At 41.2% G+C, this 23,196-nt stretch overlaps 1 protein-coding gene across 1 annotated transcript in view; it reads left to right on the forward strand.

The window, feature by feature from the left end:
• dscamb (Down syndrome cell adhesion molecule b) overlaps positions 1-23,196 on the forward strand; it is a 207,935-nt gene that overhangs the window by 163,070 nt on the left and 21,669 nt on the right. Inside the window, exons 12-27 of the mRNA XM_037531093.1 lie at positions 1,520-1,716; positions 3,097-3,193; positions 3,534-3,662; positions 4,455-4,622; positions 5,633-5,703; positions 7,237-7,477; positions 11,221-11,367; positions 14,150-14,305; positions 15,846-15,979; positions 16,147-16,300; positions 16,911-17,028; positions 17,578-17,741; positions 18,770-18,868; positions 19,063-19,251; positions 20,710-21,000; positions 22,357-22,533. Of these exons, the coding sequence (XP_037386990.1) occupies positions 1,520-1,716; positions 3,097-3,193; positions 3,534-3,662; positions 4,455-4,622; positions 5,633-5,703; positions 7,237-7,477; positions 11,221-11,367; positions 14,150-14,305; positions 15,846-15,979; positions 16,147-16,300; positions 16,911-17,028; positions 17,578-17,741; positions 18,770-18,868; positions 19,063-19,251; positions 20,710-21,000; positions 22,357-22,533 (2,532 nt within the window). The remainder of the gene's footprint in view (positions 1-1,519; positions 1,717-3,096; positions 3,194-3,533; positions 3,663-4,454; positions 4,623-5,632; positions 5,704-7,236; positions 7,478-11,220; positions 11,368-14,149; positions 14,306-15,845; positions 15,980-16,146; positions 16,301-16,910; positions 17,029-17,577; positions 17,742-18,769; positions 18,869-19,062; positions 19,252-20,709; positions 21,001-22,356; positions 22,534-23,196) is intronic.

The following is a 23,196-nucleotide window of genomic DNA, read 5'->3' on the forward strand; positions in this document are numbered from 1 at the left end:
AGTGTATGAAGTATGCTTTTAGCCTGCCGCTAACGTAACATTTAAAACCCCACAAAAGGAATCTAAAATAATTGTAGTAATGATCAAATGAACAAAAGTTACCTATAAAGCAGATTTTGAGAGGTTTCTGCATCAGATGTTATCATGTAATCATGCATGCATGTAATCACCTCCCCCTTTATTCCAAATGTACATAAAGAGGGTGAGATGTTTATTTTTAATATCTGCTAAAAACTCTCAGTAAACAAAATGGAAAAGTTAAGTGAAACAACTGGAATGTTCAACCGAATTGAATCAGAGATTAACTGAATCAGATCAGATCAATCCTGAATAGAATCATATCAGAGCTAAACTGTATCATATAAGATCAGATCTCAATTGAATCATATTTGATTTGAACTGAATCAGATCAGTCCTGAATAAAATCATGTCTGAGCTAGACTGAATCATATCAGGTTAGACCTGAATCAAATGATATCACAGCTGAACCGAATCATGTCAGATCAGTCCTAAATCAATTCATATCTGAGTGGAACTGCATCATAACAGGTCAGTCCTGAATTGAATCATATTGGAGCTGAACTGAATCAGATCAGATCAGATCTGAATTAAACTATATTTGATTTAAACTGAATCATATCAGATCAGACCTCAGTTGAACCATATTTGATTTGTAGTGAATCAGATCAGATCAGACCTCAACTGAACCATATTTGATTTAAACTGAATCATATCAGATCAGACCTGAATCAAATGATATCAGAGCTGAACCGAATCATGTCAGATCAGTCCTAAATCAATTCAAGTGGAACTGCATCATATCAGGTCAGTCCTGAATTGAATCATTTTGGAGCTGAACTGAATCAGATCAGATCTGAATTAAACTATATTTGATTTAAACTGAATCATATCAGATCAGACCTCAACTGAACCATATTTGATTTAAACTGAATCATATCAGATCAGACCTGAATCAAATGATATCAGAGCTGAACCGAATCATGTCAGATCAGTCCTAAATCAATTCATGTCTGCGTGGAACTGAATCATATCAGATCAGTCTTGAACTGGCTCTGAGCTGAACTGAATTGCATCATGAAAGATGTGAATCAAATCATATTTGAGTTAAATAGAATCACATGAAATCAGACGTCAGTCAGATTGTGTCAGAGCTGAACTGAATCATACTGGAGCAGATCTGAATCAAACTGTATCAGAGCAGGACTGAATTGTATCACATTAGACTTGAATTATATGGTAGTGGAGCTGAACTGAATCTTATTGTATCAGGGATCAGGGATGAATCACATCGTATCGAACTGAACTAAACTGAATTGGATCAGTCGTGAACTGAAGTTTATTGAATGGTTAATTGCTTAACTGTGTCAAACTACATCAGATCCATGTGATCCTGTGACTTTCAAGCAATGAAATATTACATTGTTCATCAAAATAAGCCACAGTATAACCAGATTTCTCTCTCTCTCTCTCTCTCTCTCTCTCTCTCTCTCTCTCTCAGTTCCTGCCATGATCACATCGTACCCCAACACCACTCGAGCTGAACAGGGTCATATGACAGAGATGAGCTGTACGGCTCATGGTGAAAAGCCCATTAAGGTGCGCTGGGAGAAGGAGTCCCATATCATCAACCCCGACATGAGCCGCTATGTCGTCAATGTCAAGGAGGTGTCCAATGAGGTCATTTCCACCCTACAGGTAAGCAAGCTCATCCTGCATACCTTAATACCCCCTGACCAATTAACATCAGCAGCTTCTAATCAGCCTACATTTAACCCAAAAACTAAATTCTGTGTCTACACAGAATGGACCTTAAGTGTTATACAACAGTTAGTTCTGACCACGCAAGCTAATGAGATGGCGTTGCTAAGCAACAACTTTGACAGCTGTAGGAAACGTTTGAGCCATTTGAACGTTTTTACTTCTTACTTTGCCACAAACAGAAAACGGACGCTTTTAAGATCACATTTGACCGACAGCCGATTTGGTCCGACTCTGAAGACGAGACGACGCTAAATTCCCAAACTGTCGTCAACACTGAGCAGCTTTTCAGTCGGCAGCTGTGACAGAAGATCAGCTGAACAACCTGGAATCAGCCAGAAATGAACCCAACACCATTCGCCAAACTAAACGGCTGTAAGAAGCTTTACAGACCGGCTGGAACAAAACAACACTAATAGTGATCTGGAGAAACTGACCAAACTGAGCTGAACCTGATATTGTGGCAGTTTTATGGCTCAGTCCATCCTTCAAAAGGCGAGGCTTACAGTAGACTCAGCAGACAGTGGGCAGAGCTTGTTATTCTGACGTAGCAACAAGCTGCTTGTTAATGAACTGTAATTTGGTGGAAGGAACTGCGAACATTAAAACATATTAAACGCCGCGTTTTACGGCCCAGTTTATGATCTACGGCGACCAAATCACAGCCGTGATGTTATTTTCTCCCTGTTGTGTTCAATTTCTTAATTAACATACTTCATTTTGTCTCAGGAATCAGCCAAAGTATTCATATCTATTTTGTGTTATGGGTAATGTTTGTATTTATCAATTGAGGACATCTGAAACATCTCTATCACCAAGTCACAATAATGTTTACAAGCAGTTCTTATACACATTTGGGTCAAGACAAGCAGAAAAAGAGGTATAACACCATAAAATCACAGCTTATTAACCCCTTAAAATAACTAGAGGGACTTCAGGGCAAACCGACTGATTCTGAGGCGATTAGAAGAGTGTATTAAAATTTTGGGCCTGCAGGCAAACCCTGGCCATTTAAGGGGTTAAATACTTTGTGATTTTGTTGTGTTGTTGAGCTCAGAAGGCAGAAAACAGCGCTGTTTGCATCCAGTGTCGCTCTCAGGCATCAGTGCATCACATAAAGTCACTGGCTGCTCAGAAGGAAAACATGTTTGTGCCTAAAACTTGAGGAATGTGGCCATGTTGTGGATTGGGTCTGTACTGTGAGCATGTTCCAGTCAGACGAGCCTGAGCCATCGTGCTAATGCTTTTTCGTGTGTGCATAAACGCCAGACTCAACATGAGGCCAAGAGAAACATCATTATCTGTCTGTACACACAGATCCTGCACACAGTCAGAGAGGATTCTGGCTTTTTCTCCTGCATTGCCATCAACTCCTACGGCGAAGATAAAGGAATCATTCAGCTGATTGTACAAGGTGAGATTTCAATTCACATGTACCTACATCTCAGACACACACACAGCCTGTATAATCTCCTTAGAAAAGCAATAACGCAGGTGCACAGAGAGAGCAGTGGAACTACATTCTCTGGAGTGATGGAGCTCCATCCAATACCTTTCGGATGAGTTGGAGTGATCACCTGACCTCAGTAATGCTCAATCAGATCCTCACAGCAATGTTCCAAGATCAAGAAGCCTTCCCAGAAGAGTAGAGGCTGTTACTGCAGCACAGACTCACTATTAACACCTTCATTGCAGAAGAAATCTGCACTTTTAGACTGCTTAGAAATGTTTAACGACTCAGGTGCTTTCCACAGACCGTCCAGACCCTCCAGAAGTGGAGATCAGAGAAGTGAAGGATCGGACAATTGCTCTTCGCTGGGCAATGGGCTTTGATGGCAACAGCCCAATCACAGGATATGACATCAACTACAAGAACAAGTCAGGTAAAGAACCACACATATTCTCTGATTCACTGACAATCCAGTGTGTGAGATGTAAACACAGAGATTCAGAGGGTTTGGTGTGAAATGGTTCACATGTCTTTACAGTGGTGGTGATGGGAACCAGGAGTCGCCATGACTACAACACAGATATAGGCATTTTATTTACCATCCAGAACCACCAGTGAACCTACACGAGTCTTCTGAGTTTATATGGAATGTTGATGATGGAAAATAGTGGAAAATCTGAAATAAGTTTTTTTGGGGACTATTTTTCCTCACAGCGCCCTGCATAATATGTGTCCCTCCACCATGAATGGATTTTAAGGCCAAAATCTTCCCAAAACTATCATAAAACAGCATCTCAGTCATCAGGCAGTGAATTCATAACCATTTCATGTAGGAACTAGGAGATGGACGTCTGGTTCCTATCGCCACCACTGTGAACAATTCTGACTCAATAAGTTTCTCTAGAACAGAGCGGTTTACACCAAACTGCTCTGAATGACTCTGTTTTCACCTTATCCAGTTAATTATGCAAGAATTTTACAACCAAAATGTTTAATTATGCAAAGAGACGTCATAAGAAGACTTGGAACAAAATAAGTATTAAAGCAATAGTAAGACTAAAAAAAAAAAAAAAAAAAAGAAGAAAGTGAAAATAATAAGAATATTTAAAAATGGAATAACTATATATAATAAATAATAAATAATCAGTAGAACTGTGGATATGTACAGGATCAAGGTCACTTAGTTTCACTGAGTGGCCTCACTCTGCTCCTCTCTCCCCTACAGCCTCCTGGGCCTCGTCCCAAACCACCAAAGACGTCTCACCCCAGCTCAACCAGGCCACCATCATCGAGCTGCACCCTGCCTCCACCTACAACATCCGCATGTTCGCCAAGAACCAGATCGGAGAAAGCAGACCCAGCAACGAGCTCACCATCACCACAGACGAGGCCCGTGAGTACCAGAACACTTCACACACAGCCGAGAATCCACACTGCTTACTGTCCAGCGCCCTGGACACAAAATCTCACATTTTGGTCACTAATAATACACAGCCTGAGGGCAGAGGAGATTTTTTTACATTCCTTTTTCCTTTTCACAAACCTGCTCGGGTTGAACGCAAAACTAATTACAAATCCGCGCGTGGTGTGGGATCATACATGGCATCGTAGCTGCGGCTCCATTGGCTAATGTTTGCTAATATCACTGTATGAAATAAGATCTTAAATAAAATAAGGAGTTGCATAAGCTGGTGTTACTCCGAGAGGCTCCCACTGCAGTAGATCAATACTAATAACCTGAAACTGATGGACTGGACTGATGACGTCAGGGCAGACCGCCTCTTCAGGTAGGACCACCACAGTCCCAAAAACAGCAATATTCTTATTCTTCTCCTCCTGTTTTGCAGGCATAACTCTGACCATCATTATTAATATTACGACTATTGATATGCAAAATTTACTGTTAATTCTGTGTTATTACTATCATGAAGAATCTGGTCAGCGTATCTCAGGCTTTGTGAATATAGGTCTTGTAATCTATATGTTTACTCACAACAAAGCAGCAATGTTCTGATTAGCGTCACAATTGTACATGTAAATACACTGAATGTGCTTATATAACTGCAGGAAATACTGAAATATAGACAATAAAAACAATAACAAGTTTTATTTAGATACGCTTTAATAGTATATGTTGAGTTTATGGTTTATGATGGTATAGTTCTGATCCTTTTCATCATAAAACTGGACGACAATTCGTCCAATCACACCTCTGTATGCCTGAGGATGGTTGAACTCACAGCGCAGTGGCTGTCCTTGTCAGTGAATGTCAGTGAATCGCTGTTTTTCCACTGGGATGTTCACTAGTGACACATTCTGCGATCTGTTCTGCCATCTAGTGCCAGGTATTGGTAAGAACTTCCCGTCAGGCCCCTCCTCTGACGCTGCTGTTTGGTTTTGCAGCCCCTGATGGAGCTCCTCAGGACGTGCAGCTTGAAGCGATATCATCTCAGAGCATTAAAGTCACCTGGAAGGTAAAAACATCAGTTTTCATGTTTACCTTTAAATCTGGACTAGAGCAGTTTATAGAATAGTTTTGAAGGGAAGCCACATGCATATTTCAAATATGCTTTTTAAAATATTATTATTTATTATATTTTTGATTGATAATTAACATTTTCTCTGCATTATTGTTAGATAGTCATATACGTATCTTGTATTTTCACTTTTATAGTATAGATAATTGCTGCAGTGCTCTGCCGAAACAACTGCAACTATGTCATTTCAAGAAAGACAATCTGAATAGAATAGAATAGAATAGAATAGATTTGAGTAGAATAGAATTGAGTAGAATAGAATAAAAGAGAACTGAATAGAATTGAGTAGCATAGAACAGAAAAGAATCAAATAGAATAGAATAAAATTGAGTAGCTTGGAATAGCAAAGAATCAGGGAGAATAGAATTGAGTGGAATATAACAGAATAAGAATTTAGTAACATAGCATATAATCAAATACAACAGAGTCAAGTAAAATAGAATAGAGAACTGAATACAATCAAATAGCATCAAACAGAAAAGAATTGAATAGAATAAAATTGAGTTGAATGAGATGAAACTGAAGTTTCTATATATTATAGATTTAGATCATATCTGATTTAGATAAATAAGTATAGATCATACACATTTATGTACATTATGTAATTACAGTAAAGTTTTTGTTTATTGTATTTGTTACATTTTAAAGGGCGCATACAATGGAAAACCTAATTGTCCTCCTTTTTTTGAAGTGCAGGAGTTTACTGCTGTATCATATACAATCCACATGGAAACTAAGCTACAAAAGCAGCCCATATTCAATGAACTGTTTTTGTGATGTCACAAAAAACACATCCAATTATTCAGCAAATAGCAATTTAGCCAAAACCATTCAAACTGAAGTCACATTGGGTTTTTTAGCCCAGTGATAGGACGCCACCTATGCAGCAAGTCCAGTCGTGAAATTTCCTCACTACTAAATATTCCACAGTCCACTGTCAGTGGGATTATAACAAAGTGGAAGCGATTGGGAACGACAGCAACTCAGCCACGAAGTGGTCGGCCACGTAAAATGCTGAGGGGCATAGTGCGCAGAGGTCACCGACTTTCTGCAGAGTCAATCACTACAGACCTCCAAACTTCATGTGGCCTTCAGATCAGCTCAAGAACAGCGTAGAGAGCTTCATGGAATGGGTTTCCATGGCCGAGCAGCTGCATCCAAGCCGTACATCACCAAGCGCAATGCAAAGCGTGGAATGCAGTGGAGTAAAGCGCCACCACTGGACTCTAGAGCAGTGGAGACGAGTTCTCTGGAGTGACCAATCACGTTTCTCCATCTGGCAATCCAATGGACAAGTCTGGGTTTGGCGGTTGCCAGGAGACGGTGCCTGTCTGACTGCATTGTGCTGAGTGTAAAGTTTGGTGGAGGGGGGATCATGGTGTGGGGGTGTTTTTCAGGAGTTGGGCTCGGCCCCTTAGTTCCAGTGAAAGGAGCTCTTAAAGTAACTCTATGTCCCTCCGTTCCCTCCAGGCTCCCCACAAGCACCTGCAGAACGGTCTGATCCGGAGTTATCAGGTGTGCTACAGAGAGTATGGCACTGGGGGCAGTCCGCAGTACAACACCATCAATCTGGACACTACAGGGGACATCGAGACCATCACGCTGGACAACCTGAAGAAGTACACACAGTATGAGGTGCGGGTGCAGGCGGCTAACCGTGCCGGCATGGGGCCGACGTCCGAGGAGGCCATCGTCACCACCCTGGAGGACGGTCAGTCTCAGAAACAGTGCCAGAGTGCTGCTCTCAACTAATTTAAATTTTATGAATATGATATTGTATAAAAATATGCTCCCAACTGCCAGAGCTCTGAAATAAATAAAAATACAATAAATAAACACAACAGCATATTTTAGCATGAATATTACTGCAGCTCTGTACTTTGAAAAGACTTCAAACATTCAGAAGAGAACCCACTGCACTGCACTGCTCTTCTCTGCCATGACACACTGTGATGTAGTGCCAGCATATGGCCACAAGGTGACCCTCATCTTGCACATTTACACTGTGGCCAACCTTATAGAGCACTGAGCAAAAGTCCATCCCTAACAAAACTGCTTTACTTGGCTGTTTGTGCTGTTTTGCCAGTAAAACTGCATATAATATTAAAATAAACAAATAAACATAAATACGGTAGTCAGTCGTCAGAATGTGTTCCTAATGAATGTTATGAATGTGTAGATTAGAGTAATAAAGTTCTAAGAAGACAGTCGGCTTTTCTCATGGGTTTTTAAATGAGAATTTAAAACAGAACAGAATTCATTTACATATATCGGTCTTAAAGGCGCAGTCTGTTTAATTATATGGGATAAAGAGGGGATAAAAACTCACCACATTAAAAACGTTAACTGAACACAAGGCACTTATCTTTAACATTATAAATGCATAACATTGACAGCAAGTGCTGCAGCAAGTGCACTGATCAGGCTTAACATACTGACCACCTCCTCGTTTCTACACTCACTGTCCACTTTATCAGCTCCACTGACCGTATAGCTGCTCTCTGTAGTTCTACAGTTACAGACTGTAGTCCATCTGTTTCTCTGATACTCTGTTACCCTGTTCTTCAGTGGTCAGGACCCCCATGGACCCTCACAGAGCAGGTACTGTTTGGGTGGTGGGTCATTCTCAGCACTGCAGTAACACTGATGTGGTGGTGGTGTGTTGGTGTGTGTTGTGCTGATCTTAGTGGATCAGACACAGCAGTGCTGTTGGAGTTTTTACACACTGTGTCCACTCACTGTCCACTCTATTAGACACTCCTACCTTGTTGGTCCACCTTGTAGATGTAAAGTCAGAGGCGATAGCTCATCTGCTACTGCATCAGTGGTCACAGGACACTGCCCACAGAACGCTGCCCACAGGACGCTGTTGGCTGGATATTTTTGGTTGGTGGACTGTTCTCAGTCCAGCAGCGAGACTGAGGTGTTTAAAAACTCCAGCAGCACTGCTGTGTCTAATCCACTCAGACCAGCGCAACACACCACCACCACGTCAGTGTTACTGCAGTGCTGAGAATGATCCACCACCCAAATAGTACCTGCTCTGTGAGGGTCCATGGGGGTCCTGACCACTGAAGAACAGGGTAACAGAGTATCAGAGAAACAGATGGACTACAGTCTGTAACTGTAGAACTACAGAGTGCAGCTATACAGTAAGTGGAGCTGATAAAGTGGACAGTGAGCGTAGAAACAAGGAGGTGGTCAGAACGTTATGGCTGATCTGTGTATATATGAGTTAATGAGCAGTGTAACAGCTGCAGCTGTGAGTGAGGCGTGAGGGAGGGAGCCATACCCACTGATTCAGTGCATCTTGAAATCTTAAATATTACCATGATGTTATTAAAATTCAAACTAGGCTTAAATTGATGCTGAATACTCAAATGCGACTGAAGAAGGTGTTTATAACACATACAAGCAATAAAAACAGTATAAATAAACATATTTTTTGGAATTTTACATTGTAAATAGCCTCTGAATTTTATTTTGGGCTGCACAAAGAGTTAGAATTGATCATCATAATGTATTCAGGGGTGGATTTAGTGTTTCTGTGGCTCAGCACTTAGTGCCAGAAAATGGTTGTTTGGCTTGTAGCAATAGTGGAAGTCTTTTTTGTTTGTAGAACCCTCTAGAGCAAAAAATCCTTTGGTGTTTATGTTTATATATGGAATGATTTTCTTTACTAAAGAACCCTTGAAGAACCATCTTTGGCTGCTTGGATGCACATTTATAAATTTAGTTGAGGCTCTGGGCTCCTGCATGATGTCTACATTACGTTTTTTTTTTTTTTCTTCTCTTAAATATTTGTCATTTTGAGATTGTTGCAAGAATATTATGAGATTATTTAAATGATTTCTAGTCGAGTTTTACTTTTTACTTGTCATTTTTTACCGTATTGGCAAATAATTAAGCTACTTTTAGGAAATAATGTGTGAAACAAGCAAAAATATCTGCCAGTACAAGATCATTTGGTACAAAGTAATGCAGAAGTGAAGTACTGAGTAATGAAGTAAGAAGTAACTTAATCCAATACTCTGAAAAAAGTAATTAGTAACTTGTAATGTGTTACTATTTTGAGCAATTAGCCCAACACTGCAGCTAAAGCCAGCTGAGCCTGTGCAGCAGTATTTTCCCACAAATGAAGTTGGCTCTGGCAGTTGGGAGTCCAGTTTTTTTGTGTTTCTCTGCAGAACCTGGATGATTTTATTTGATTTTCTCTCTCAACACCAAGAAATTAAACTGAATAACTAACTCTCCATAATGCAGATTATTATCGTCTTGTTTGTGTCATTACATAACATAGAATAGTCCATTGTAACCATGTCTGGAGGGTGGGGCTGCTTTGAAATGACTAAAAATAATCACTACAGTTAAATAACAGCTATTTTTAAAATGTGTATTTATGATTCAGAATAGGTTATCTAACATCAACACATACAGTATTTAAAATATATTTACATGGAGCTCTTGTCTCATGGAGGCTGTAGGAGGCTACCTGCATTTGCCTAGTTCAAAGAGCACCCCTGGATATTTAAATGCAGCATTTCAACCCCTTTTTAAAAACGAAGGCCACGTTCACACAGCAGGTAAAAGTGGCCCAAATCTGATTTTCACACCAAATCCAATTTTTTTTTGCTTGGATGCTCACTTTGTCTTTTAAATCTGATCTGTATGAGACGTCAGTCTGAGCAGATCAGCTCCTTAACAGACCCGCATGCTCAAAAGATCAATGCTCATCCAGAGGTAAACAATCACAACTGCCAACGGCCTCCAGTCGCTCCCGGAGGTTCAGCTTCATCTTCGCCAGCGTCACCCGAGCCATCATGAAGTTTCAGTGACTGACAGCTGGGCTCATCACCCAGAATGTGTTCCAGCCATAAAAAGGGCACAGTCACTTCTGTGGTTTGCGTCCTCAGTTTCTTTAAACTTTGCTTTGAGAATTGTAACTGTTCTTTGACGCTGCAGCCTCGTTCTCCTACAGCCATTTCTCCCAAAATGTCTTCAAACACGGAGCGGCTGTGATGAGTCTCTTCTCATTTTTTGGTACATAAACATCAGGCCAGATGTTTGATTCTCAGCAACACGATATTATGATGAATGTGGGGTTGGATTGATGTAAAAGTCTCAAGAATTCCGATCTGGCTGTTCACATTGCCGCAGATCGGATACGGATCGGATTTCAGTACCACATATGAAAGCATCTCAAATCAGAATTGAAAAATGTCTGATTCAGTGTGTTTGTCTGTTCACACTGACACACATCTGTGTCACATATGAAGAGGAAGATCAGATTTGGGCCACTTTTACCTGCTGAGTGAACAAAGCCTAGGAATAACAGCCAGTTTGTACTGAAATCCCTGTAGTTACTGAATAATAAACCTCAGTATGTAATAATCCTGAGATTTTAAGGGGTTAAAAAAAGTTTAAAATGTAACACCTTCTTTGTCAATTTAACAGTGCCAAGCCGTCCACCTGAGAACGTAGTAACCACAGCCACGACTCCAGAGACCATCTCTCTGTCCTGGTCAGCTCTGCCTAAAGAGGCACTCAATGGCATGCTGCTGGGCTACCGCGTCATCTACTGGGCAAACTTACTTGACGGAGGTGAGTTCTTCTTTCTGACCTGCAGTTATTCTTTAACATACAAACTGCTCTGTACAGGATCACCTGACCTACACTAGGTGTCCAGAAGTATCCGGACAGCCCTACTCATAGTAAGATCAGCTACTTTGAGGTCATTTATCACTGACACAGCTTGTATAATCTCCATATAAAAGCACTGACCAATAGAATGGGATGCTCCGGAGCAGCTGCACATGATCCTAGGTTTAGCATGTCCATGCCAAGTTTAGGCTAGAGGGGTATACAGCCTCCCAGCACTGGGCTATGGAACAGTGGAGCTGTGCTGTCTGGAGTGATGGAGCTCCATCCAGTACCTTTGGGATGAGTTGGCATGATACTGATCATCAACATCAGTACCTGACCTCACTAATGCTCAATGAAATCCTCACAGCAATGTTCAACATCTACTTAAAGTCTTCCCAGAAGAGTAGAGGCTGTTACTGCAGGAAAGGGGGACACAATTCAAGGCTGAATGAACACTGGCCACATTTAAATTTACTTAAAATGATATTTAATACATCATATAATGTTATGTTTAATAATGGTGCTGCCATGACAACAAGAATAAAATATAAAAAGAGTACGTTGTCCGTTTTGTGCAGTTCTGGTGTCTGCCCATAGGTGGTAGTGTTGCTTTGCCTTGTGGTTTAAAGGCCTCATGCAGGACATCTGCTCCAAATATGGTTGGGTGACAACCACAGAATAAATAATTAAACCCAAGGCAATGCAGATCCACAGAATCAGATGTTTGTAGTCGTTCCAGTTCGCTGAGCTAAAGTGGAATGGAATAAAGTGAAGGAAGCAGCTTGATTTTACAGTGAAATAGTGAAGTGTACTTAATATAATTTACCGCCTTTTTGCTATAACAATTTACCAGATGTGTTATTTCATATACTGTTTATTAGTCATATTTCCCGAGGATCCTATTTCAGATGCTGACTGATTCAGTCATTCATTCACTTACTGCCACACGACATGTACATGGTCATTTTGTCTGGGGCAACTAGACGTAATTCAACTCTGTTCAACACATAAGCATACAGTATAATACATACACTGATCAGCCATAACATTATGAGCACCTCCTTGTTTCTACGCTCACTGTCCACTTTATCATCTCCACTTACTATATAGGGTCACTTTGTAGTTCTACAGTTACAGACTGTAGTCCATCTGTTTCTCTGATACTCTGTTACCCTGTTCTTCAGTGGTCAGGACCCCCATGGACCCTCACAGAGCAGGTGCTATTTGGTGGTGGGTCAATCTCAGCACTGCAGTAACACTGACGTGGTGGTGGTGTGTTTGTGTGTGCTGCTGGTCTGAGTGGATCAGACACAGCAGTGCTGCTGGAGTTTTGTGTCCACTCACTGTCCACTCTATTAGACACTCTTACTTTGTCAGTCCACCTTGTAGATGTAAAGTCAGAGACGACAGCTCATCTGCTGCTGCGCAGTTTGTGTTGGTCATCCTCTAGTCCTTCATCAGTGGTCACAGGACGCTGCCCACCGGAAGCTGGATGTTTTTGGTTGGTGGACTATTCTCAGTCCAGCACTGACTGCTGTGTCTGATCCACTCAGACCAGCGCAACACACTCTAACACACCACCACCACATTGGTACCTGCTCTGTGAGGGTCCATGGGGGTCCTGACCACTGAAGAACAGGGTAACAGAGTATCAGAGAAACAGATGGACTACAGTCTGTAACTGTAGAACTACAGAGTGCAGCTATACAGTAAGTGGAGCTGATAAAGTGGACAGTGAGCGTAGAAACGAGGAGGTGGTCATGATGTTGCGCCTGATCAGTGTATACAGTAAACAGTATACAATACAATGCACAATATGCAACATTTGTAATAGAGGACTCATTGAAAGAGTTTATGACAGACATGACAGAAGGGACAACGCTGTTCTTGAAACAGGCTGTACTTATTTCTAAAGATCTGTAGCTCCTTCCACAAGTAGTAGTAGAAAAGTAGAAGTAGTAGTAGAAAAAAATCGTTCATTGGATGTGAAGAATCTGTATTTATTCTCTTTGCTCACTTCAGAGTGCGGAGTATAAACAGAGTCAAAGGAAAGACATAATGGGACACAGTGAGTTTCTGTGTGAAACTGGCCTCTTGTGCTCTAATTTACTCTGCAGATGTTCTGCTTGTTTCTCACATCAGTCAGTCCAGCAGAATGACCACCCAGCACAGTGACCTACAGTGAGGTTTCAGAGCACACCAGCAATAACTGAACTGTAATAAGTTTGAGAAAGGAAAGAAATAAAACTATGCCTCTACAATAACGCTAAAATCTGCTAGCACACCTATGGGATTCTAGTAGCACGTTAGCACAGAGCATGCTTTGGCTGTTCTAGATTAAACACCCATTTGAAGCTCCTAAAAGACATTCCATATGCTCTACTTGTAACTTTTAAAGGAGGTCTATTTATATCGAAGATCACCAGTTTTTAGAGATTAAAATAAAAATGAATTAAAAATCAGAGACATAAACTGTTTATATCTTAGAAATCATCAGGCCTTCTCTGAGTTCTCCACTGGTGTATAATATTAATCAGTATCAATCAACCTCAGCATCTAATCCCGCAAAACTGCTTTCTCTGTGTAAATTTCAACCCACGTCACCTCTGAATCTGTAGTCTGGGTTTAATGTGGTTCAATAACAGTACGATGCTTGCTGGAGTCACCATCTCTGGTGGTGTTACAAATTTGGACATTAAATCTGATTGTATTGCTCCTGCCTGTTTGTTTGTTGTCTCAGAACTTGGAGATATCAGGAATGTGACCACCTCAAAACCCTCTCTGGAGCTGGAGGGGCTGGAGAAGTACACCAACTACAGCATCCAGGTGCTGGCCTTTACCCGGGCCGGAGATGGAGTGCGGAGCGAGCAGATTTACACTCGAACCAAAGAAGACGGTGAGACCTTCCTCAAATGCTCACCTCTGTACATTCACTACAGTTGCTTTGCTGTTACAGAGCGTTTATAATGAGAACTACTGCTTAATAATGTCTTCCTGCTTTGTCAGATACTAGAGGTGCAAATCCTTAGAGTGTAGAGCAGCAGTAATGCTAACCAATCAGCTCTCAGTAGCAGTAATGCTAACCAATCAGCTCTCAGTAGCAGTAACACTAACCAATCAGCTCTCAGTAGCAGTAACACTAACCAATCAGCTCTCAGTAGCAGTAACACTAACCAATCAGCTCTCAGTAGCAGTAACACTAACCAATCAGCTCTCAGTAGCAGTAACACTAACCAATCAGCTCTCAGTAGCAGTAACACTAACCAATCAGCTCTCAGTAGCAGTAACACTAACCAATCAGCTCTCAGTAGCAGTAACACTAACCAATCAGCTCTCAGTAGCAGTAACACTAACCAATCCGCTCTCAGTAGCAGTAACACTAACCAATCAGCTCTCAGTAGCAGTAACACTAACCAATCAGCTCTCAGTAGCAGTAACACTAACCAATCAGCTCTCAGTATCAGTAACGCTAACCAATCAGCTCTCAGTAACAGTAACACTAACCAATCAGCTCTCAGTAGCAGTAACACTAACCAATCAGCTCTCAGTATCAGTAACGCTAACCAATCAGCTCTCAGTAACAGTAACACTAACCAATCAGCTCTCAGCAGCAGTAACTCTAACCAATCAGCTCTCAGTAGCAGTAACACTAACCAATCAGCTCTCAGTATCAGTAACGCTAACCAATCAGCTCTCAGTAACAGTAACACTAACCAATCAGCTCTCAGTAGCAGTAACGCTAACCAATCAGCTCTCAGTAACAGTAACACTAACCAATCAGCTCTCAGTAGCAGTAACACTAACCAATCAGCTCTCAGTAGCAGTAACACTAACCAATCAGCTCTCAGTAGCAGTAACTCTAACCAATCAGCTCTCAGTAGCAGTAACATTAACCAATCAGCTCTCAGTATCAGTAACACTAACCAATCAGCTCTCAGTAGCAGTAACGCTAACCAATCAGCTCTCAGTAGCAGTAACACTAACCAATCAGCTCTCAGTAGCAGTAACATTAACCAATCAGCTCTCAGTATCAGTAACACTAACCAATCAGCTCTCAGTAGCAGTAACTCTAACCAATCAGCTCTCAGTAGCAGTAACACTAACCAATCAGCTCTCAGTAGCAGTAATGCTAACCAATCAGCTCTCAGTAGCAGTAACACTAACCAATCAGCTCTCAGTAGCAGTAACACTAACCAATCAGCTCTCAGTAGCAGTAACACTAACCAATCAGCTCTCAGTAGCAGTAACGCTAACCAATCAGCTCTCAGTAGCAGTAACGCTAACCAATCAGCTCTCGTCATGTTTTGATTACAGGAAGCTTAGCTGGACTTTGGCTACACTATAGCGCCTCTCAGAAGTGAGCTTGAGAAATTCACTAAAAGGGAGTCTGTGAAGTTTAGTGTGACTGATTCAGTGTCTCTTCACCTTCACCACAGTCCCGGGACCTCCGGCTGGCGTGAAGGCCGCTGCTGCATCCGCCTCTGTGGTGTTCGTCTCCTGGCTGCCTCCACTCAAGCTCAACGGAATCATCCGCAAATATACTGTCTTCTGCTCCAACCCCTATCCCACAGTACGAGCCCTGACGTTATCAATAACCGTCATTTTTTACCTACAAAATATTGTGCTAATTATTTTTAGATCATCCAGGCCAGGTGTCTAGTACAATGTTGAACATCATGGTGGGTCCTGACCACAAGATGATCCTCTCTTATGAATGTGTTCTTTTATACGCTGCAGGTAATAAGTGAGTTTGAGGCTGCGCCTGATGTGTATTTCCGCCGCGTGACCAATCTGAACCAGAACTGGCAGTACAGTATCTGGGTGGTGGCGGTGACCGCAGCCGGCCGCGGGAACACCAGTGAGATCATCACCGTGGAGCCTCAGGCTAAAGGTACGGAGATGGACAGTTAGAGCACTGCAAGATTATCTATGCAGCATTAACTCAACAGACTGATCTGCAAGGAAATTGGAGAAGGAGAGATTTACACTGGGTGGTTTTGTGTGATGGTTCAGGTGTCTTTACAGTGGTGGTGATGGGATCCAGGGGTCTCCATCACTTCAACACAAATATAGACATTTTATTTACCATCCAGATTCACTAGAGAACCTACACAAGTGTATATGGAATGTTGCTGATGGGAAAATAGTGAAAAATCTGAAATAATAAGTTTTCTTTGGGGACTATTTTGGCTCTCAGCGTCCGACTTGTATCCCTCTACCATGAATGGAGTTTAATAACTATTGTAAAACAACATCTCAGACATCGGACGTCGTATTCACAACCATTTCATGTAATAAATGTTTACTGACTCTATGTGAGCTCAAAATTATTTAGAATATTTTAAAAGTTTTTTTGATAGTTTTAATAGAGGTTATAGCTTCATTGTCTTACCTTCCAGGCATGTACTGTTACCTTTACAGAGGACAGTGATCATAAATGTATCTATGTAATTTATAAATAAATTATTAGCCTAAAGATGTTTGATGTTTTGCTCTTGTAGCTCCTGCTCGTATCCTAACGTTCAGTGGCACGGTGACCACGCCGTGGATGAGGGACATTGTCCTGCCCTGCAAGGCTGTGGGAGACCCTCCTCCGACCATCAAGTGGCTGAAGGGAAAGTGAGTTTGATGTTGTGCTGCTGAGATTAAGGATCATTCACACATGTAGACGTTTAGAACATGTATTACATACACTGTCTGTCCAAAAGTCTGGAGACTCCAGAGTTTCTACTGGAATGAAGGTGTTGATAGTAAGTCTGTGCTGCTGTACCAGCCTCCCCCCTCTGTAGATGTTGAACATTGTTGTGAGGATTTGATTGAGCATTAGAGGAGTCAGGTACAGATGTTGGATGGCCTGTATCACTCCAACTCATCCCAAAGATATTGGATGGAGCTCCATCACGCCAGAGAACACAGTTCCACCGCTCGGCATTGGACATGCTGAACCCAGGATCATGAGCAGCTGCTCCAGAGCGTCCCATTCTATTGATCAGCAATTTTCACTGGATATTAAACAAGCTGTGTCAGCAATAGGTGGCCTTAAAGTAGCTGAACTCATGAGAAGGACTGTCTGGATACTTTTGGACATATAGTGTACTTCCAATATCATCATAATAAACAGCTGAATTGTCCTGGCAGAGTTTGTCCTGATTTTGCTTTTTCTTTCAGCAACGGCACGCCTGCTCCAGTCTCTGTGGATAGCCGGCGCAGCGTCCACAGCAACGGCAGCTTCATTATCCGCACAGTGAAAGCTGAGGATTCTGGGTACTACAGCTGTGTTGCCACCAACAACTGGGGTTCAGATGAAATCATGTTAAATCTGCAGGTTCAGGGTGAGTCTCTGCCTATACAGTAAAGCGTTAGGCTGGGCTAATAAGACAATATTACAGACGCCAAGTCGACAAACAGTGACAAACAGTGATCTGAACGTAATCCTGTAGATCTTTTTTTTTAATAAAGCTTTCTGATTAGTTTATCTCACAAATCATCCTGTTTGATCAGAGCACCTGTGATAACTTCACATCGAAACCTGCATCGTTTGTATCACTGCGCTAATCCAGATTCAGCATTTCATTAAAGCTGTTCTGTGATTACACCTGTGGTAAAAAAATGAATTGAACTGAATTGACTTCACATTAACTAAACTGAATTGGAATTAATAAAATTTAATTGTACTAAATTGAAATAAACTGAATTGAATTGATTTGTATTTAGTGGGAGTTACCTGCACTGTAGTGAACTGAACTGACCCAAATTGAATTGAATTGACTCAGTCGGAATTGAATTAAATGAAACTGAATTAAGTCAAATAAACATTTATTGTACTGAAATGACATAAACTGAACTGAACTGAACTGAGCTGGAACGGATTAAACTGGACTGGACTAATTTGAATCAAATTTAATTGTACGGAAATTAGTTGAATTAGTTGAATTTAATTTATTCAACTGAACTGAACTAATCCAAATTGAACTGAACTGAATGGAACTGAACTGAACTGGACTAGACTAGACTGGACTAATTTCTGTCAAATCAATTTAATTGTACTGTACAGAAATGAATTGAATTGAGTTGAAATTAGTTGAAGTGAATTGAAGCAAATTGAACTGAACTGAACTGAACTACTCCAAATTGAGCTTATCTGAACTGAACTAAACTAAACGGAACTGAACTGAGCAGAACCAAATGGAACTGAAATGAACTGAACCATATGGAACTGAACTGAACTGAATTGAACCAAACGGAACTGAACTGAACCAAATAGACTGAACCAAACAGAACTGAACTGAACTGAACCGAACTAGACTAATTGAATAGAATTACATTGAATTTAATTGTATTGCACTGAATGTAATTACAGTGCCTCCGGACCAGCCACGCCTCACTGTGACCAAAACCACCACCACCTCCATCACTCTGTCCTGGATTCCTGGAGATAACGGAGGAAGCTCCATCAGAGGTAAGGCTCTTCTCTCTGAACAGGAGTGTAAGTTTTGGGTTCTGTCCATCAGCTGTGCATCGACTCCACAGAAACACAAAAAAGGATTTCCATTTGATTCATGCTTCATATTAAAATGCTTAGAGACCTGATTTTGTGAAACTGACTGAAAGCACAGTTCATCTGCTTTAACTCGACCGCTGCTTCTCTTCAAGGCTACATCCTGCAGTACTCAGAGGACAACAGTGAGGAGTGGGGTAGCTTCCCCATCAGCCCCAGCGAACGATCGTACCGTCTGGAGAACCTGAAGTGTGGAACTTGGTACAAATTCACCCTGACTGCTCAGAACGCAGTGGGCCCGGGACGCATCAGTGAGATCATCGAGGCTAAAACCCATGGCAAAGGTGAGATTAGTCAACTAAAGCTGCATTCATTAAGATTTCAGCAATATTTGCTGTTTATTTTAACCATTAAAGAGCTCATTCTAATTTTGTGTGTGACTCCAAATCCAGGCCTCCACTGGTTAATAAATTTGATTTCCATTGATGATTTTTGTGATTTTGTTGTCGGCACATTCAACTTTGTACAGAACAAAGTCTTCAATGAGAATATTTCATTCAGATCTAGGATGAGTTATTGGAGTGTTCCCTTTATTTTTTTTTAGCAGTGTATATATATATATATATATATATATAGAGAGAGAGAGAGAGAGAGAGAGATATTATAATGTTTACATTATTAATTCATCACTATTCCCACATGTAGTGTAGTCATTACTCAGTGTACAATGCAGGTAAAACATTCTTACGGTATGATATTTTTTTACTTTTTTATTTGCAACCCCAGTTCCAAAAAAATTAGGACGCTGTGTAAAATGTATGAACAGAATGATTTGCAAATCTCATAGACCCGTATTTTATTCACATAGAACACATATCAGATCTTGAAAGTGAGACATTACTATTGCATGAAAAACATGAACTCATTTAGAACTTAATGGCAGCAACACATCTCAAAAAAGTTGGGACAGGGATAACAAAAGGCTGTAAAAAAAGTAAGTGGTGATAATACAAACGGCTGGAGGAACAATTTGAAACTGTCTCACACGACTGAGAATAAAAAGAGACTTTTAGAGTCTCTCAGAAGCAAAGATGGACAGAGTTTCACCAATCTGCAAAAAATTTGGATATCCCACCATCTATATTACTTATGGGAAAATCCCTGTCTGCAAATGGCAAAGCCGACATTCAGTACTGGATGCTCGAGATCTTCTGGCCCTCAGGTGGCGCTGCACTGAAAACAGGCATGATTCTTTACTGGAAATCACCACATGGGCTCAGGATTTCCAGAAATCATTGTGAGCTCCACAAGTGAAAGCGGTATCATGCAAAGAAGCCATATGTCAACACAATCCAGAAACGCTGCCACCTTCTCTGGGCCAAAACTCATTTAAAATGGAAAACTGTGCTGAACTGGCCTGCAGTCCAGACCTTTCACCAATTAGAAAACATTTGGCACATCATAAAATGAAAAATCCAGCAAAGAAGACCCAGAAACTGTTGAGCAGCTAGAATCCCACATCAGACAAGAATGGGACGACATTCCTCTCCCAAAACTCCACCAACAGCAGCCAACTTATTACTCATTATATTGTTATAATTACAATATAATATTACAATATATTATTTATAAACATTTTATTTAATCTAAATTAAAGTGCTTTTAATGTTCTTTATTTAAACTTATAACCAAGTGTTTTCTTGAACCTGTAGAGTTTTAAAGCGTTTTTAATATTGTGTAAGCTTACTTTACCCCTCAAAATGTTTGCGTTTGCCCTCTAACAACCTCCCCTCCACCCTCAGAACCACAGTTTGCCAAAGACCACGAGCTTTTCTCCACCATCAACTCAACACGTGTGGAGCTCAATCTGATTGGCTGGAACAACGGCGGCTGCCCGATCAACTCTTTCACCCTGGAGTACCGGCCGGTGGACACCACCATCTGGACCACAGTGACCCGCGCCTCCCTCACCAAGAGCCACATTCTCTACGACTTGCAGGAGGCCACCTGGTACGAGCTGCAGATGAGGGTGGGCAACAGTGCCGGCACGGCCGAAAAGAGGGTGCTGTTCGCGACTCTGAACGTAGACGGCAGTAAGTGCTTTTAAATGATTTGCCTGGGTTCACATGACAGCAGGGACAGGGTCACCACTGCTCTGACTTTGAAGGTGCATTTTCCCTGAACTTTTGTTTTGGAATACAAAATTGAGGCCACTTTATCAGAAACCCCTCCGCTGTAGCTCCACATTGTTAGTATACAGCAGCCTTTTCCGTCCCAAAGCCCACCTATTTATGCTTACAGAACTTAGCGGCCGACAGGAAAACCAAATACAAATTTCTTTTTCTTTTCTCACGTGTTGACAGAGGTATAAAATTTAGATCCAGAAAGTAAAAATCCTTCCCAGGATTTTGTTCCAATAGCCTGACTTCTCTAGTTATTTTTACACCTCTGCATGTTTTAATTTTGAAGTTTTAATTGTTGGAGCGGCATGGTGGTGGCGTCACCTCACAGCAGGAAGGGCCTGGATTCTGTGTGGGTTTCCTCCCGCAGTCCAAAGACATGCGGTCAGGCCAATTGGAGACTAAATTGCCCTAGGTGTGAGTGTGTGTGTGTATACATGTGTGTCTGTTTGTCTGTCCTGCGATGGACTGGCAACCTGTCCAGGGTGTTTCCTGCCTTCTGCATTCGGCCCGACGACCCAGAAGGATAAGAGGCTAAGAAAAATTGTGTGTGTGTGTGTGTGTGTGTGTGTGTGTATGTTTCAGTTTCAATTGTTACATCAATTGTTTTTCAAATTTTTGTTTTTATGACTTACAGTGACGTTACCTATGAACTACTGCTGCCCCCTGTGTACAGGCAACGGACCACTAGAGGGTGCTCCACAGCCCACTGGTGGTCCACCGGCCACAGGTTGAGATACCCTGGTGTACAGTATACTGTTAGAGGCTGCAGTCCACTTATTACTCTTTATATAATATTAAATTTAATTTTTAAAAGGTTCTTTAATGACCCATATTCAAATGTTTTCCATCACAGAGAAGAACCATTTTACCAAACAAAGAACCATTTATGCATTCAAATTATTATGGGTATGCATGGTTCTTTACAGACCCACTTTCTTTGCTAAAGAACCTTTTCTTTAGAAGTCAGATGTCACCTATGTTTACTAATGCAGCCTTTTTGCTCCTCGGCCCCCCACAAACACTGCACTTCGGCCCCCAAGGCAAAATGTTTGAGCACCACTGCTTTAGCCCTTCATCATTTATTAGTTTCTGAAATTCTTGGCTGGATATTTTTGGGTGGTGCTCCACTCTCAGTTAGCAGTAACACTGATGTGTGACGGTGGGCTACAGTTTGATACAGTTAGATACAAAGTAGGTGGTTCTAATAAAGTGGCCTGCTTTTTCTTTGATGTTAAGAAAGTGAATCAAATCATTCTGCTCCTCCAGGCACTATTGCCCCACTGCCGAAGATAGTGGACCCCAGCCAGGAGAACATGCAGGGCAATGAGGGTCTGAAAATGATGGTGACCATCATCTGCATCCTGGTGGCCATTGCAATGGTCTTCATCGTGCTGCTGGTGATGAGGAGGAGGAGGAGGGAGCAGAGGCTCAAGAGATTACGGGGTTTGTAGAAACACACATGACGAGTTATTACACAAAAGAAAGATTAATGTAATTGACATCTGTAAGTGCGTTGCTGCAGTTTTCTTACCGTAGATATACACATCAGAGTTCTAGATAGCTGATGAGAACATCCTGTACATGCTTACAAAAAGATGGTTCTCAAGGGTCTTTTGTCAAGAAAATGGTTATATTTGAAATGATGAACAATCCAAAAACCGTTTGCATGATTATGAGGTTTCTGGGTTGATGGAGAATGTGGTATAGATTGTTCTGTGTAGATCCTTTTTGAAAGGGGATCTATATAGCACAAAAAGGGTTCTTCTTGACATTGTAGCAGTAGAAAAACCCTTTTTGGTTCTATATAGAATCATATACAATATATTCTCCATTAATCTGAAGATCACTTTCATGATACAATGAACCCTTTATTCATGCAAGGGGTTCTTATAGTGTTCTACACTATAAGGGGTTCTACATAAAATCATTTTCTTTACTAAAGAACCCTTGAAGTGTATACATATCAAAGTGAATCCGCTTGGTACTCCATCTCCACACTGTAAAATGAATGACTGTTAATGGATGTAATGTAAACACATTCCAAAAACATGCATAAAGAATCATATATTGAAAATAAAAAAATAAGGTTTTATGTGTGTTGACATA

This window comes from Pygocentrus nattereri, chromosome 19 (assembly GCF_015220715.1).
Source record: "Pygocentrus nattereri isolate fPygNat1 chromosome 19, fPygNat1.pri, whole genome shotgun sequence".
NCBI classification, from domain to species: Eukaryota; Metazoa; Chordata; class Actinopteri; order Characiformes; family Serrasalmidae; genus Pygocentrus; species Pygocentrus nattereri.